Below are 18,154 nucleotides of genomic sequence, written 5' to 3' on the forward strand. Positions count from 1 at the left end.
GGGCTGGGTCCATCGGGAGGGCGAGGAGCTGCGGAGGGTGGTGACCAGGAATGGCGTGATCCAGCTGCGGCGTTAGCAGAAATGGGGAGGTGTGATGGGGAGAGACCAGGGGCTACAAGGAGACCAGGAAGAAGAGGAAGAAAGCTTCTCCTCTCTTCTCCCCAACTTCCTGAAGCCCGGGAGGGGGAGGGGCGCCTGCGGAGGAGAGGCAGCCGGCAAGCCCGTTGCCATGGAGATCAGGCTGCAGCTCCCCGGCTCCCCTGGGGAGAGAAGGGCCTCCCATCCACCTCAGCCAGGACAGTGATGCCAGCAGGAGGCGGGGAGGGGGAGGGGGGCTCCTGGGGGAGGTGCAGAGTGGACCCCCCCCATCCCCCACTCAGAGTACTAAAGTGAGAAACCGAGGCCGAGAGCTTGGCTCCTAGTGAAGCTACCCGCCCCCCCCAACCCCTGCCCCGGGCAGACATTAGCCAAGCAAAGAGGGTCTGCCTGTTGTTCCGGAAGCCCCTGGAATGCGTGCGGCCCAGGGCTGGGGATGCACTCGGGGGAAGACATGCTCCAGCCCACAGGATGCTTACAGCTCAAGGGCCACATGTGAAGGGAAAGAGCGAAGGGCCAAGCGAGGGTCCCTGACTGTCCAGACCCCCTGAGTCTGGCAGGCAGGGCGCAAAGCAAAGTGCTCCCAGTGAGCAAAGAGATGAATAAAGAAACAATTAAGCAGGTGGGCGGGGGGTGGCAAGCCAGGGGACGGATGGTGATTCAGGCCGGGGGGTCAGGGAGGGCCTCCCTGGTAAGTGGAGCTGGTGGAGCTGAAGGAGTGAGCCATGGAGGGATCTAGAGGGAGAGCGTTTCAGGCCGAGGCTACTGAGAGTGCAGAAGCTGGAAGGGGGGGCTTCCCTGGTGGCGCAGCGGTCCAGGAAGATCCCACATGCTGCGGAGCAACTAAGCCCTCGTGCCACAACTACTGAAGCCCACGCGCCTAGAGCCCATGCTCCGCAACAAGAGAAGCCACCGCAATAAGAAGCCTGCGCAATGAAAAGTAGCCCCCGCTCGCCACAACTAGAGAAAGCCCGCGTGCAGCAACGAAGACCCAACGCAGCCAAAAATAAATAAAATAAAATAAAGAAATTAAAAAAAAAAAAGCTGGAAGGGGGAGCCCCGGGGTGCTGTTGTGGGTGACAGACATGCAGGGGGAGCGAGGAGGCCAGAGAGGAGGGGTGGTCTAAGGGGGTCTGGGAGGCCCCGGCAAGGGCTGTGGCTTTAGCTTACGGCAAGCTGGGGGCAGTGAGAAGACTGAGGGGTGCAGAGGAACCAACTCGAGGGACCATCGGGGTACCAGCACCCCGGAGGGAGGTGATGGGGTCCGACCTCAACCTCAGCAGGGCCGTGGGGCTCTGGGGGCCCCGAAGGCTGCCGCGGGAGAAGGGCCAGCGGAAGCTGCCGCATGTCTGGGTAACCAGGAGGCCTCGGGGCCTGTGTCAGCAGAAGCCGAAACTGGGGGCAGATGAGTCGTCTGTCACCCACTAATTGCCTGTTTGCATTTCACGAGCATGGGCGGCCTCGAAAGTACTGAGAACAACTCCAGACTCCTCGGCCTCTCAGGGTGTCACAGCCCCCGATGCTCAGCCATCTCCGCTGGCTCTCAGAAAGAGCCACCACCCCGTCCACCAGACCCTCAGAGGCCCCTTCTCAGGGCTGCCAGGGCCTTCCTGGCCGAGCTTCTACCCCTCTGCACAGGAGGCCGCGCATAGCCCCCAGCTGGACTGAGTCTCCCCAAGCCCCCCAAACCTCAAACCAGGCCCATGCCGCCCACGGAAGTGAAAACACACAGAAAACGAAGCAACACTTAAAGATGCTCCAAGGGCCCCGCTCAGGTCAACTCTGGGCCTCGACAGGCCCATGGGCTCTGAGCCCCTCTGTGCAGAAAGGACAGGGAAGCGACGGAAGGGTACTCTGCGCCCCCCTCCCAACGGGCCCCCACCCAGACGCAGGGCAGGGCCAGGCTGCCCACGTCGCCCACTCTGTGCGCCCCATGCCGCCCTGGGAGCTGCCCTCCCCACCCTGTCTGCACCCTCAGCAACTGGACACAGGAGGGTTCCTTTCCTCTCCCTTTTTAAATGTTTTTTAATAATAGACATTAAAAAGAACTGAATTGCTACTTTAAAAAAATAGTGAAGACTGAATTTGCCCAGCACGGCTCAAGAACTACTTAAGAAAGCTTAAGGACATGTAATTGCTGCATTTTCTCTGGTTCAAGACCTTTGAGAACTAAAGAGCCGCATCCCCTCTTTGTACACGAGGGGCAGCGGTGCCATCCGTCCCCATCATCGCCATGAGGTCAAAGAGGCCCCATGGCCAAGCCTGTGGGTGCCTCTGGGGTGCACCCCTCACCCCGAGGCCCCCGCAGCTAGGGACCAGCTCCGGCTGGCAGGCTCACAAGGCACGGGGGGAAACTTCTGTTTGGTTTCCACTTTTCCTTCTAACAGCCGCGCTTCCCTCTCTGCTCCCTGGAGAACACGGTATCTGGGGGGGTTGAGGGCTTCTTGTTTTGAAATATTCCCCAAAGCGGTGAGCCTGGCTCAGGCTGCTTCTTGCTGCAGCCAAGAGCTTGGGGCTCCCCATCCCTAAGGGCCTATACACTGCCACAAGCTGCCCCTTTATTTGCCATGCCTCGCTGAGATGAAGATGGGGTCGTGGGTCTTTAACAGGGCAGGGAACAGTTCTTCGGGAACAGCAAGAGTTTATTATTACTAACGGTAACAGTAATAGAGAAACTAACACGAATAGAGAGAGAGTTGGGCCCTGGGCCAAATAGAGTGAACATTTATTGTCTCACAAAATCCTCTCAACAACCGCGAGGTCCCATCTCACAGATGGGGAACAGAGAGGTGAAGGAGCAGGCCAAAGGTCACCCAGCTGGCACCAGAGTCAAGGCTGCCTGACTCTGAGGTCTGTTAAGCTGAAGATTTTAAGGTGGAAAACTACATACGAAAATACATCCCATAAGGAAACTCCCTCCGGCTAACTGACTACGCTCTATATTCACTGGGACATCGCCGCCCTCCCTTTTCCCCTGGTTCACTCCCTCCATCGTACTTTGCTTATCCCCGCCCAGGCTCCCACAGCTCTGAGAAGCAAACCACATGCCAAAACGCACCCAGGGCTCTGCTGCCCCTGTGTGACTGCGTGAACCCCGGGGGCTTCCTGGGGCAGCAGCCCCGCAGTGCCCGGAGACCTCAGACTCCCCATCCCCTCTCCCCAACCCCTGGGTTACTTACCAAACCGACCCATCATCATCCTGCAAACAAGAACAGAGAGAACCATCAGACGGGTTGCTCAGAACCCCGTTTAATAAGCAGCACGGTAGAAGGCGGTGGAGGTGACCGGCAAGTCGGAGAGCCCTACTGCCCAGTCGAAGGGTTGTTTATATAAATATGTCACATTTTGATCAATTCTCTCCCGCTCTAATTACAAACGAGAGGGGCTTATGTGGATTCTAAATGTTTGCACAAGACCCGCGGCAAATTGCCATCATTATTTAAACCACCCCTTTAATGCCATCTGGGGACTGTTTAATCACGGGAGTGGTTAACGCAGAGAGCATTTTAGCAGAAAATGGGTCTTCTAGCACCGTGAGTTTAAACCTTGAGTTTAAACTTTAAAATACAAGGGTGCAGATTACCCAGAGGTCACATTTCTGGGAGTGAGCACGATGTACTTTCAGGGAATCACAAAACTAAAGGATGCTGGAGAACCACAGGCTGGGCCCTGATTCCAGGTGAGAGCTGAAACCACGAAGGAGAGGCGGCTGGTTCCTCCTTGAGGATCTGAGATCACGAATGCCCAGCTCCCCTCTGTGTACTAGCGTCCTGAGAGGCAAAGAGACCTTTGCTTGATCCCCAAGTCCCTCTAGACTCAAGTTCTTTGCCTCCATATTATTTAACAAATAGTCTCTCGAGCACCTACTATGTGCAGGCCACGGAGATACAGAAATAAACACCGCATGGCCCTGCCCGCACGATGCCTGATGGTGAGAGAGACTCATGAGCCCACATTTCCACACAGCCCGCGTGCACCAGAAACGTGACATACAGCAGATGCTATAGGAACTAAAAGGAAGGCAGCCACTCCTGCTTGGCAAACAGGGAGGGCTTCCTGGAGGAGGTGACCCATAGGACAGAGCAAACCTGGAGCCTGGGAGACCAGGCAGGAGGCTGGTCAGCCTCTGCTGGAAACCTCTCTCCACTCTGACTTCGGGGTGCTCCCCTGCCCCCGAAATTTCCTGAGGGTCACACGGCACTTCCCACAAGGCCCCTGGGCTGGGTTTCACATTTCTACAGACACAACCTCTCTTGACAGCTAGACCGCCAGCCCTCAAGGAGGGGAACTGCGTCCTCTCAGCCTCTGGGCGTCCAAGCAGGCCCTGTGGGTGCCGGGTGCTGCTGTGAATCGTTGAGGCCACGCTCCGAGGGGCCGGCTCTGGTGACAGAGCTCATACTGTCCCCCGCCGCCCTCTCAGGGCTCCCTCAACCTCTGCGAGACCGGGAAAGCCAAGCACAGCCCCTTCCCATTGCTGCACACCCCCCAACATGCCCCCCACCACGGGCCTGGCCATTGCCCCCTTCGGTGGGCCATCTGCCTTCCCCCTCCCATCCAGGGTGACCACTGACTTGCTCTGACCCACAGAAGGTGAGGACACAGCATGCGGGGGTCCAGGGACCTGCAGCTGCCCCCTCACTCTCTGGGGACCCTGAGGGCACCGGGGAGGAAGCCCAGATCTGTGAGGACGAGAGACACAGGGAGGGACAGTGGCCCCCACCGGCCAGCACCACCCACCAGACTGCTGACCCCCTGTCAGCAAATAAAATGACCGTTGTTTTAAGCCCCTTGGGTTGGGTGGTTTGTCACACAGTGATGGATAACTAAGATGCCAGCCCACCCCTGACTCCCCCACGCCGCCCTCCTCCCGCTCCTGAACGGGCCGCGCGGGCTGCCCGAGGCCCCCCGTGCCAGGCTCAGCGTCACGTCCCCATCCCCCTCCCGTGGGCCTGGAACAGATGTGCACACACGTCAGGCCGCACGCCAGGCCTCACGTCTCTCCCATCTACCTGACAGCTCCCACGCCGGGAGCGGTTTCCTGTGTCAGCTCGCTTTTTGAAAGACCATACATGAATTCATGACACAGTAATTAATCACTCCGTGAACTGAGCAGGTGGGTGACCTGAGACGATCAATTTTTAATGCTCTGTTTCATCTGAAACAGGTTTAGTCGGGAGGCACAAAGGCGGCGAATTTTAAGGATACCTCACAGGGTATGCCTCCTAAAAACCACACGCAAAATAGAGCCATTTGATTTGCTATTTTCAACAGATCTGAAGCCTTTTAGACTTCTTAAAAATTGCCCTCTGGCCTCCTCTAAGAGGCAAGGGATGGCTCAGGACTATCTCAAAGGAAGATTCTAGTTTAGAGGCGTGGCTCCCTCCCTCTGACGGGGCTAAGACAGACGGCTAAATAAATCAGGACAACAGGTCCCTTGGAACATTCTAAACACCTCTCCCCCACCCCCTCTCTCAACATTCTTAAAGCTCACCTTCCAAAATAAGGAATGGCAGTCCAAAGTCTTTGGAGAATAACTTAGTTCCAACATTAAAAACTTTGAAGTGTTTAGCATACCTACCATATGAATGTTCACTGTTTTAAATTTCCCCTCATCCTTTTCTTCCTTATAAGAGATTTTGAATGTGCTCAGTTATATTTTTCTTTGTTTATTATTCCCTGTCTCTTTCCAGAAAAGATTTCAGGCAGCGTAAATAAGTTCCAATTCCTATGTGACACATATTTGCTCATTTTTCTATTTGGGAAGAAATAAAAGATCTAGAATTTCTCATTTAAATACCAAACCAAACTGCTATCTTGCCCTTCCTCAGCAAAACAAAAACACAAAAACAAAACAAACTTTGAAGAAAGTGCACGGAGGATAGAAAGCTAGGGTGGACGCTTGCGATAAAATCCCATCTCAAGGTCAAGGGACATGGAGGGGAGAATGGCCCCCCGTGTGCGCGGGTCCCCGGCTGGAGCAGGGCCTGAGGGCAGAGCAGCGGGTCCACTTACTCGGTGGTCGTGGTCAGCTCCTCCGTGATGTGGTTGGAGTGCAGCAGGCCTTCCCGCTTCTGAAAACCCCAAAATGAACAAATAAATCAACACCTGGGCAGACAGACGGAGCAGAAGGGCAGCTGAGGCCGTGTACAGATGGCCCCGGGGCCGGGAGACCAGCTCGGGGACAACAGAGAACCAAACAAAGGTTCGGCACCACACCCGAGCTATGCTCAGGGGGTGGACTGCAGGGGACCACATGGGTGACCCTTTGGTGGCTGGAACCTGCCCCAGCCCCTCACCCCCTGCTCTCCTGCTCTCTGAGAGCTGGCAGCTGTGGGAGGTCTCAGGAGAAACATCCCCGCTCCCAAAGTACTCCTCGACGCCCTGCAGCTGGGAAAGGCGAAGAGCGTGAAGGGACATACGTAACACGAGGGAGGCATCGGATGAAATAACACACGTGCACTGGGGTTGAACAGGTTCCCCCCGGAAGTCACGTCCATTCAGAACCTCAGAATGGGACCTCATTTGGCAACAGGGTCTTCCCACATGTAATGAGTTTAGATAAGGTCCTAACGGACTAGGGTGGGTCCTCTCCAATGACTGGTGTCCTTAGAAGAAGAGAAAATAGAGACATAGGAACATAGACCAGAGGGAAGAGGCCACGTGATGATGAAGGCAGAGACCGGAGGGACGTGTCCACAAGCCCAGGACAGCCGAGGGTGCCAGCAGCCGGCAGAAGCTGGAAGAGGGAAGGAAGGACCCTCCTCTAGAGCCTGCGGAGGGACCCTGTCGATTCCCTGATTCCGACTTCAGGCCTCTATTATGTGAGAGGACAAACATCTGTTGTTTTAAGCCACCCGGTTTGTGGGATTTTGTTACAGCAGCCCTAGGACACTAACACGGTGTGTGACACACCCGTCCCGGAGGCCGGAAGGTACGGAGAGGCAACGATGGCGGGGGAGGGGAAGGAGGCGGTGGTGGTGTGCCCCGGACCTCAGGGTGGAGCGCGGCAGCCTGCTAACCCAACCGCCACCGTGAGCCCCTACTTGAATGCCTCAAGGGACGGGGGAGAGCTCACTACCTGCTGGGCAGCCCACCTGGATGCCTCCCGAGATCCAAGATCCCCAAGCTTTCCGGAGCTCGGCCTCCCAGGGAACTCTCACCACTGGTTCTAGCGAAGGAAGAGTGGCCAGGCGTCGGGGGCCGTCAGCTTTCCCACGGCCTCACCCTGGCTGACGCTCAGGAGTACCCACGGGGGACAGTGGCGGGGAGGCCCAGAGGCCTTCGACCCACTTATCCACACATCAGATGTGCAGCAGGCACCCGCTAGACACCGGCCCGGGCTGGGTATGGCGCAGACGAGGCTGAATATTTTAAATTCATTTATTTATTTATTTATGTTTGGCTGCGTTGGGTCTTCGTTGCTGCGCGCGGGCTTTCTCTAGTTGCGGCGCGCGGGCTTCTCACTGCGGTGGCTTCTCTCGTTGTGGAGCACGGGCTCTAGGCGCTTGGGCTTCAGTAGTTGTGGCACGTGGACTCAGTAGTCGTGGCTCGCGGGCTCTAGAGCGCAGGCTCAGTAGTTGTGGCGCACGGGCTTAGTTGGTCCGCGGCATGTGGGATCTTCCCAGGCCAGGGATCGAACCCGTGTCCCCTGAATTGGCAGGTGGATTCTTAACCACTGTGCCAGCAGGGAAGTCCCAAGGCTGAATATTTTAAAAGTCTGTAGTAGAATCTCAATTTTTTGAGGAAAGCATTGCAGCTCAGGAAAATCAAGTGGTTTCCCAAGGCCACACTGCCAGGTAGCAAACGCGACCCTTCCCTCACTCCGTCCCTCCACGAACTGACACACTTCTTACATCTCCCCATCTCAACTGGATAACCAGGCGTGGAGGGACAGGCCAGGGGCAATTCTAAGACCTGAGACCAGCCAGACCCCGGGGGCCTCCCCTCCCCGCTTCATCCCACTCTGGGAGTGGCCCAAAGAGTCCTCCTGTGACCTTGGTCAAGGAAGGAAGTGCCAGAGAGTGTTTGCCCGGGCAAGTAGGACATTCTGCAAACCCCAAAGATTTTCTTGGACCAAAGTGCAGGCCTGAAAGGCAATACCCCGATTACTGAGCTCCAGAGTGTTCCCAGGGCCCAGAGTCTGACGTACGTGGGTTTGGGAACCATATTCTCATGTGTCCTTGGGAAGCCTTTCCCGGCCGACCGTCCTGAGTCCAAGACGAGGGTGGCAGGAATGGTCCCCTGTCCCTGACACCACCACCGACCACAAACACTCCCCTTTAGGAGGCAAACGGGGCCAAACGGCAGGTAACCCTCGCCTGATGCCAGAAAGGAACATTCCTGCCCATCAGGTCGGGGCCAAGCTCCCGGGGTAAACGGAGGGGTCAGACGGCTTCGGAAAACACAGGATCAGCCAGAGCCTTGCAGACCGCAGAGACCACGGGACTGATAAGTTTAAAACCCAGAGGAGAGTGTGGAGCTGGACATGTCCAGGAACAGAAACACCAGAGGCATCCATGGTCCGAGCGTAACCTCAACGCTCTGGCAGAAGCAGCTGATCCTTAGGACCCGAGCCCACTTCACTTTCCTCATTCAGTGTCCCCGGTAACCAGGGCGAGGGGACCAGGGACACAGTAAGTGCTTAATACACGTTTACTGGACGAGACTGCACACACAAAGCCAAGGCAGGAACTGTGCCCCTGAACGCAGGGGAAATCGACAAGAAAGGTGTCTCCACCTCCGTCAGAAGGACCCTGGCTCCCAGTTACATTTTTCCAAGTGGAGCAAGAGAATCGACCCTCAAAGACGTGACGGGGGATGATGGATGTAACTGGGAGGGAACAGAGAGAGGCTGTGATTGGGGTATTGGGGTATCTGTTTCATTCCGCTGGTCTCAGCCCTCTCCAGTGAGTAATAAGCTCATTCAACAGGCCTGAACTCTGGCTACTTGGCTTTGCAGGGAAATGAATGCTCTTTTCCAAAATGTGGAAAAGTAAACCTCCACGTACTCATGCCTTTGCATCTGCCTCTCTTCAAATCAATGCCATTGTTCCTGCGCCATCATTTACTCTGAAGCCAGAGTAAGGCATACATTTCGTCAAGAGGAAAAAAGAGAAAGAAGGTAGCCTCTTAAGGGGAAAAAGAAGAAAGCAGGCAAACTAGAGGAGGAACGAGTGCCGGAGCCTCTGGGGCAGAGCCGTGGGCAAACCGACCGCCGGGCTGGCGATACTTACCCGTACGACCACCACTTGCACGGAGACGTGTTCGGGAAGGCGGATCGGGGCCCGGAAGTGCATGGCCAGGGCCACGAGGAGGTGGAGGGTGGCCACCAGGTTCTTCCCGTGAATCGCTAGTTGGGGAGGGAGGAAGGGGGCTGCTTTAGATCATGAGACAGGAACCCCGAGCCCACGTCCAAAAGGCGGTGAAACCAACAAGGACCTACTGTATAGCATGGGGAACTATACTCAGTATTTTGTAATAACCTATAAGGAAAAAGAACCTGAAAAAATATATATATATATGTATAACTGAATCACTTTGCTGTACACCTGAAACTAACACAACATTGTAAATCAACTATACTTGAATTTAAAAAGAAAAAGAAGGGGGCGGGAGGGCGGAGGCAATAAAGATGCTGAGTGAACATCAGACCTCAGAGGAAAACCACGGGCAGAACCACAGGCCATGGAAAAACGGAGAAAAGTTGATGAGCAGCCTGTGTGAATTTAGTTCTGGCTTCTAATTTTTTCTTTCCTGTTGACCTCAGGTGACTTATGCAACCACTTTCAAAAGCATGTTGTTTGTAAAAGGAATGAATTGGGTGGTGAGGAGAGGGGATGAGCAGGAACATACAGTCAGCACAAGAAAAGGGAAAAGATCGGGAAAAACAGGTCAGCTGGGCACTTACCCACCACAACGATGTGCGTTATTATCTCGGGTGCTTAAAAGTTCTCCCTCTAGGCAATCAACCGTCTACACAGGGAAGGCTATGCAGGGCAAACGGTGCTTGGGGGTGTTAGACGTGCCTCCTGCCCCACCCAGGGCCCTGGTTGCCATCCCCGGCCACTAGCTCTTCTCCAGGACGTGGACGGTGATCATCATGCCATCCAGGGCTTTACTGACTCCCCTCCCCCAGCCCTGCAACCCAGGAGGTGGGCCTGGGTCTGTCCTAGGTCTCGATGCCGAGAAGCCAGGGGTGAACCTGACTGCAGCCTGGGTCTCACCCAAGAACAGGGGCCCTTGGCGGCAGGGAGAACATCTCAGCCGCTCCTGGCTGCCCTGCCGTGGGGACGGTGCTGGGGAAGGGCAGCAGGCAAAGCCCTTTCCAGCCTGTCCTGGTCAGTGCCTCACTTTTCTGGGTTTACATCCTGCCGGGAAGTACTGTGATGCCACGTATTCCTAACGCCAGTGCTCTCTGAGACACACACCGGGGGCCGGCCTGAATCACCTCCTGAGGACCCACCTCGGTGAGTCACCAGTAGCACAGCTCACTGGGTGTTGGTGCCATTGGTATCTGGGGTGGAGGGTCCTTCCAAGAACCCCACAGAGCTGCTTCTGTCTTATAACCCACATCCCCACCCTTCTGCTGGAAGTCTCTCTTGATCCAGAAACGGCGCCTCTCCGCCCTGAAGCTTGGGGAAACCAGAGCACTGCGGGCGTGACCAAGTCCCTTACTGACACACTTCTCCTCTCCTGGCTCCCTCCCTCAGGGCAGGCGTGTGACCGGATTGGATACACGCGCTACCAAACGTAAAACGGATGGCTAGTGGCAAGCGGCCGCATGGCACAGGGAGATCAGCCCAGCGCTCTGTGACCGCCCAGAGGGGTGGGATGCGGGGTGGGAGGGAGACACAAGAGGGAGAGGGTTTGGGGATATACGTATGCGTACGGCTGATTTCCTTTGTTGTACAGCGGAAACTAACACACCACTGTAAAGCAATTATACTCCAATAAAGATGTCAAAAAAAAAAACCACCCACAAGGCCAGACAGGAAGACGAACGACAGGGCAGGAAGCTCAGAGGCCGGGCCCCCCGCTCCCCCTCCCCCATCCTGGCGGCCACTCACAATCCACGGTCCACGGGAGCGCCCGGCCGTGGGGCCGCAGCAGCTCCTGCACCGCCTCGAGCACCGTCTGCAGCTTCTGCTTCTGCCCTATCTCGGACTGGGTCACCTCGGCCACGTTCAGCTTGCAGTCTGCCAGTTTTTCTGCAACAAGAAGGACAAGGGCAAAAGGCAGAGTGTCAGGAAGAGCTGGAGGGGCTCCGGGCCGCCTGGTCAACCGGCTGCATTGAGGTCTCCCCATCCTCTGTGGGGCTGCAAAGTGGAGCCGATCATCAGCAACAGCGGGGACCACCAGGAGGCTGAACCACGGAACTCTGAACTTTCAAGTCACTCCTCCTCCTTAGAAAACCACTCCAGGGGGCTTCCCTGGTGGCGCAGTGGTTGAGAACCCGCCTGCCAATGCAGGGGACACGGGTTCGAGCCCTGGTCCGGGAAGATCCCACATGCCGCGGAGCAACTAAGCCCGTGCACCACAACTACTGAGCCTGTGCTCTACAGCCCGCGAGCCACAACTACTGAGCCCACGTGCCACAACTACTGAAGCCCGCGCGCCTAGAGCCTGTGCTCCGCAACAAGAGAAGCCACTGCAATGAGAAGCCCACACATTGCAACAAAGAGTAGCCCCTGCTCACCGCAACTACAAAAAGCCTGCATGCAGCAACAAAGACCCAACGCAGCCAAAAATAAATAAAAATTTTTTTTAAAAAAAGAAAATCACTCCAGGATGAAAGGGGGGCGGGGAGTTCAAGGATTAAAGTGTGGGCGTCCCACCCAGGAACAGCGTATGCACAGAGAATGAACAAGATGATTCAAGGTGCAGCTGGGAGGTAAGGAGGTGACCTGCGGGGAAGGGACCTCTAGAGGTGAGGAGGCTGGGCCAGTGGGTTCCAGAGGGAAGAGAACTTTGGTGAGAAAACAGAAAGGGCCTCAGGGGTTGCCTCAGCCTCCCTGCGCTCGTACGCTCCCAATTCTTCTTTCTCTAACAGCTGGACCCCACGGTAAGAAGGATTATGAGATATTCAGAGACCTGCGACAATTTTCTCACCAAGAGTGAGCGGGGAGCAATCTGGAGGAGCCGACGAGCACGGTCACATCTGCTCAGGATTCAGTTACTGAAGCTGAACCCCAGCCCCAGCCTGTGCGCCTTCACTCCCCGCCCGAGTGGAGCAGGAGGGACGCCTCACCCCACACCCGCTAAGGGGCAGGCAAGGAAGACTCCCCAGGCGTCCCGCCTATTCATTCATTCCAAGACTCGGGGTTCCCTGATCGATCTTCTCTGCACAACAACAGAAGCCACGTCGCAGGACATGGCGAGATCAGGACCCGGGAGAGTGAGGACAAAGTGCTGGGCACGGAGCCTGACGCCCTGCGAGCCTTCGGCACAGAGCTGCTGCCAGCGGCACTGATGGGAAGGAGGTGGAAAGGCAGTTGAGTCCGGGCTGGGCACAAGTAGGGCTTCTGTTTGGCAGGCGGTCCCCAGCAAAGCTCTGTGTAAGGCATTTTCTCCGGAGGCCCCTGCCCCTTCAACACTGTCTCCCCCCATCCCCTCCCCTCCCTCGATGAGAAGAACAAGCAGTTTCGATATCCCCCCTTCAGGATCCTCTCATTACACAAAAATATCGGCTGGGCTCAGGGTACTCCAGTCAGTCACTCATTCATTCGCTTACAAAACAGTTACTGAGCACCTACTGTGTACCAGGCACTGTCCTAGGACCAGACGCAGCACAGACATGAGAGACAGAGCTCTAGTGGGGAGTCAGGCACACCTGAAGAACCTCAGCTTGGGAGGCAGGGAGCGCTCGCGGCAAAACAAAGCAGCTCAACAGAGGATGGAAATGATTCCTGTTTATGCGTTTTGATTTCCCTCCATCTGTATCTAATAGGTCTTAGCTGAATAATCCACATCTGTCTGCCCATGTGAACCCCCTGAAAATACATAGCAGGTCCCCAGGTGCTCAAAAGCCAGGCACAGGACGGAGCAGGGGCCCCTGGGGAAGGAAGGAGGGTTGCAGAGAGCCAGGTGGTCCTAGAGCCTCGCCCGCTGGGAGAGACGGAGAGCCAGGCACATCTCTGCTGTCCCTGCCACCAGCCAAACCTGGTCGCCATGACACCGGGGGGAGGAGGAGTCATTGATGGAGAAGGGAAGGAAACGGTATCAGCCTGCTATAGCTGCCTAGCTGCCGTAACAAAGTACCGCAGGGTGGGTGGCTTAAACGGTGGAAATTTGCTTTCTCACAGTCCCAGACGTTAGAAGTCCAAGATCAAGGTGTCAGCAGAGTTGGTCTCCCCTGAGGCCTCTCTCCTAGGCTTGTAGACATCCTCACCTGGTCTTCCCTCTGTGTGTGTCTGCACGCTAGTCTCCTCTTTTTTTTTGGCTGCATTGGGTCTTCATTGCTGCGCGTGGGCTTTCTCTAGTTGTAGTGAGCGGGGGCTACTCTTCGTTGTGGTGTGCAGGCTTCTCACTGCGGTGGCTTCTCTTGTTGTGGAGCACGGGCTCTAGGTGCTTGGGCTTCAGTGGTTGTCGCACGTGGGCTTCGTAGTTGTGGCTCGCAGGCTCTAGAGCGCAGGCTCAGTCGTTGTGGCGCACGGGCTTAGTTGCTCCGCAGCATGTGGGATCTTCCCGGACCAGGGCTCGAACCCATGTCCCCTGCATTGGCAGGCGGAGTCTTAACCACTGCGCCACCAGGGAAGCCCTCCTCTTCTTATAAGGGCACCAATCTGACAGGTTGAGGGCCCACCCCGACTTCATTTTAACTTTAAAGACTCTGTCTCCAAATAAAGTCACATCCCGAGGTCTTACGAATTCTGGGGGGGACGCAACTCAGCCGATAACAGAAACCAAGGAGGCTGGCCGTGCCTGGGTGCCGCCTGCGGCTGCGTCTCAGGTAACTCCCCCGGGTGGGAGAGAACGAGGTCCTTGGCCGCCCTCATCACCAGCATCACTCTGCCCGCTGATGGGGCTGCAGGGGCAGCTCAGGGTTTTGGCGTGGCCAGGACACCTGTCTTCCTAGCATGCAAAGAGACAGAGGAAGATGGGGCGGATTCTCAGCGGTGGCTGGAAAACGTGAGTGATGGCCGAATGCGGGGCTGTGAACACTTACTACACAAGGAAGGGCTTGCCTTTCACAAGGAGAAGCGTGTGCCGTGAGTCAGAAGCAGGACAACAGCCAGCCCGGGAGCTGCCTCAATGCTCCAGCGTGGGCGTTGTCACTGCCCACAGGTGGCTCACCTGGACAACACTGCAAATGCAGGAGAGTCACACCCCCTGAAACTTGCCCTGGCAGAGGGTCTGGCAGCTGCCCCCGGAATCCGCTCTTAAGGAGAGGGGCACATCTGGGGGCCTACTGGTGACTCACAGCTGGCCAAACCCAGAGGTCTGGGCTCTGTCCTCATCACCCTCACTCCTGCCTTCTCCTCATCCTCTATCCCTCCTGAATGCAGTGCTCCCCCAGCTCCTCCTCCCTCCTGGCTGGACCCTCCAGATGCCTGTGCTGGCCCCTCCTCTGACCACTGACCACCCCCCCGGGCCCAGTCCCCAGACCTCTCCTCTCTACAGATGCACAGAGGTCAGCTTTGGCCTGGCATTCAGCCAAAATCTCCTATTTCGTTTTAGCTTCTGCCTTTGAAAAGTAAAGAGCTGAATGCCTCCATCAGTATTATTCCTGGCAGCCCTGGGCCCCAGGATCACGTGATCACGTAGGTTACTAATGCATCTCATCAGCGTAACAGCATCATTAATACGACCAGGCAAGACCTTGTGATGTTCTGTTAATATCTGGATATTCTCTTCCATTGTTCTCTTCTTCAAACAAAGTGCTATGTCAAAGCACTTGACACACAAGAGACTTCAGAATTGCCTATCTAGGAGTACTTATGCAAGATATTCAAACAGGATGGAACTGCAACTACTTCACAATAAAGAGGCTGCCTGAGCCAAAGTCAGCCTCTTGTTAGACCTCACAGATAACAAAATGGACGTAGCAGAACTCAATGACAACCACAGCCACTGCAGAGCAAGTACCGCATCTGCTGGAGCCAACTGAAGAGGGGACCAAAAGGATGTGCCTTGAGCAGGCAAGGCTTTCTTACAGGGTACCTGCTCTAAGATGCCCCTGACACTCTACTCCAGAGAGGGCACTGGCATCATTTATAGGCGTCTAAGGCTGAGATGCAGATGCACATCCAGAGCCAGTCCTGTGATCCTGAGAGACAGACGTCCTCGACCACATCGCTAGATCTAGGCTTAGGGTTACAAGTTTTTCAAGTGACTGGGTGAGTGAAGCCACAGCTGCATGCAACAAGAATCAGAAATAAAAGTGTAAGTGAGCACAACACTCTTTTTTTTTTTAATAGATTTGTTTTATTTATTTATTTTTGGCTGCGTTGGGTCTTCGTTTTTGCACGCGGGCTTTTCTCTAGTTGTGGCGAGCGGGCGCTATTCTTCGTTGCGGTGCGCCGGCTTCTCGTTGCGGTGGCTTCTCTTGTTGCCGAGCACGGGCTCTAGGCGTGCGGGCTTCAGTAGTTGTGGCACGTGGGCTCAGTAGTCGTGGCTTGCGGGCTCTAGAGCACAGGCTCAGTAGTTGTGGCGCACGGGCTTAGTTGCTCCGCGGCATGTGGGATCTTCCCGGACCAGGGCTCGAACCCGTGTCCCCTGCATTGGCAGGCGGATTCTTAACCACTGCGCCAGCAGGGAAGCCCCAGAGCACAACACTCTTATATCTGCTTCTGAAAATATTAGAAAGTATCTCCTCTGGGCAGTGAGCAAAGCAGCAGTTCAAAGGACTGTTTCAATAAGCAAGCATTGTCACCAACAGCCAAGTCTTCAAGTCCAAGAGTCGGAGGGAAGCTAGGTCTTTACATAGAGAGGTTGGGAAGCTGATAACTCAGGGCAGCTTCACCATCAGTAGAATCCTTGTGGACAGTGTCAGCCTAAGAGCCATGCCTCCTCCATCCTCCTCTGCTGAAATAAGTGTCTGTCATCACACATGGCTGGTTCAATGACCTCGAGAGCAATCTAGCACTTGACAGTGCTGAGAATGGCTGGACCAACGAGACACTACGAAACAACAAAGCTCCAACCAACATTTTTAATAATAAAATTGTGACAGTTACTAAACGATCTTGATAACATTTCAGATTTATTCTTGTACCAAAGAAGTTCATTTTAAGATGGGGGTTCTCAGCTTAGATGAACAGAGATTTAATTCTTGACCCACGGCATTCAGCCAAATACTGAATTTGGAACACCCCCTCCGGGTGAGGCCGCCCGGTCCCACGGCATTGACCATCTCTGCACTGCTGATCTCCACCCTTACCCCGCAGCTGACTCGGGCAGGATGGGTATCAGCCCTAGCAGAGGCAACACCCACTTCCACATCGCCGCCCACCACGCCACTCCCAAGGGCTTTCTCATTCACCAGCTGTTCAGGCCACAAACCTGGCCAGCAGTCTTCATGCCTCTATCATCTTGAACCTCCCAAATATCCTCCACTTCCATCCTGGACCGAGCCTCTTCCTCTGATGCCCGGGCTGCTGTGACAGCGTCCTGACTAACCTCCCAGGTCCCCCTCCTGACCCTCCTCCCCATTCATTCTGTACCCAGAAGCCCAAGCAACCCTTTAAAACGCTAACTCAGGCCTTGTCACGGCCCTGCTCAAATCCTCTAGCGGCTTCCTGTCACTTGGAATAAAAGCCTTTGTCCACGAGGACTGGACGTGATCTGGCCCCATCTGTCCACCCCTGCCACCTGCAGCCACCTTTCACTGCTCTTTAAACACTGCAGACACTTCACAGAGTCTCAGCCTGGAATGTTCTTTCCATGACAACTGTGCAGAAGCCTGCTTGGATGTCAGCTCCCCAGGGGGGCTGCCCCTGACCGCCCGGTCCTTCCACCCGACCCAGCCCTGCTGCCCCAGAACCTCTCTGATTCTCTCCCTAGCGCTTGTCACTCTCTTAAAGCAGAATCTACTTGTGTTTTAGAGCAAATAGAGCCACCACACAATAGTTCCCTTTCTCCCCTCTGCCAGAACGGGTGTCGGCAGTGGGGCATGGGGACTTCCTCCCTCTTGTCACCACTGCATCTCCACACCCGCCACACAATAGGCCAAAGGATATTCATTCAACCAATGAAGGGATAACCAAAATAAACACAAAATCTCCTCCTTCCTGACGTGCTTTTTGAGGACTGACTGAACAAGGACAAAACAACGTGTGGGCCGTCGATCACCATGTCCTCAGAGCCAGGTACGTGACACGACCCTGCAGGTTTCCCTCCAAGATCGGACCGTCTGTTAAGAGCCGTTGTGCTGAGTGCGCAAACTGCCCGCAGGGACCCGGGACTGAGGAATGACGCCGAGGCTGAGCCAAGGCCACAATCTGGGCAGCGGCAGGGGTGCGTCCTGCGGGTCAGCCCTCCCCGGGATGCTCCTCTCCAGCCCCAGCCCCTCCTGTCTGCTTTCCCTCAGTATCTCTCTCCCACAACAGCACCCCCCAAACTCCAGGTGCCTGACTCGGGTCCCCCAGCACATCCCTGTGGAGCAAAGCAAGATCCCACCCCTGCGCTGGCCCTGCCTGGAAGGAGTGGCCCTCCAGGCGGTCTGCTGGGAAGACCCTTGCACAGGACAGCGCTGGTCTGTGGGGTCATTAAGGGGTGAGGAACGTGAGAAGAACGGGCCCAGGGAGCAGGTCTGCATCCCACCAACGCTGGGGGCAGGGCCTCCCGGGGACCTTTAGGAGGTGAGTTATCCTAACGGACAAGGGGACACTGAGGCCGCCAGGCCACACGCACGGGGATCTGGGGACCCTGAAAATACATTGGAGCTTCCTGGGGACTGAGAGACTGTTCAGCAAACAGTCCCTCCTGGAGGCCGTGGATGGTGCTGACGCCCAACAGACCCAGACAAATACTCGCCTCTCCAGTCCCTTTTCACTTCCTATAAAAGGAGCCCACGTCCTTGTAGGTAGGAAACGGCAGGGCTTTCTTCACTCACTTGGTC

At 55.7% G+C, this 18,154-nt stretch overlaps 1 protein-coding gene across 2 annotated transcripts in view; it reads right to left on the minus strand.

The window, feature by feature from the left end:
• The window catches only part of PARVB (parvin beta), a 115,608-nt gene that overhangs the window by 20,577 nt on the left and 76,877 nt on the right, over positions 1-18,154 (minus strand). For both annotated transcript variants that reach the window (XM_082421186.1, XM_082421187.1), the window contains exons 5-8: positions 11,163-11,303; positions 9,330-9,445; positions 6,109-6,167; positions 3,276-3,295 (exon numbers count right to left, since the gene is read on the minus strand). In XM_082421186.1, coding sequence (XP_082277312.1) covers positions 3,276-3,295; positions 6,109-6,167; positions 9,330-9,445; positions 11,163-11,303 — 336 coding nt within the window. The remainder of the gene's footprint in view (positions 1-3,275; positions 3,296-6,108; positions 6,168-9,329; positions 9,446-11,162; positions 11,304-18,154) is intronic.

The sequence above is a fragment of the Balaenoptera physalus genome, assembly GCF_965194825.1.
Source record: "Balaenoptera physalus genome assembly, chromosome: 13".
In the NCBI taxonomy this organism is placed as follows: Eukaryota; Metazoa; Chordata; class Mammalia; order Artiodactyla; family Balaenopteridae; genus Balaenoptera; species Balaenoptera physalus.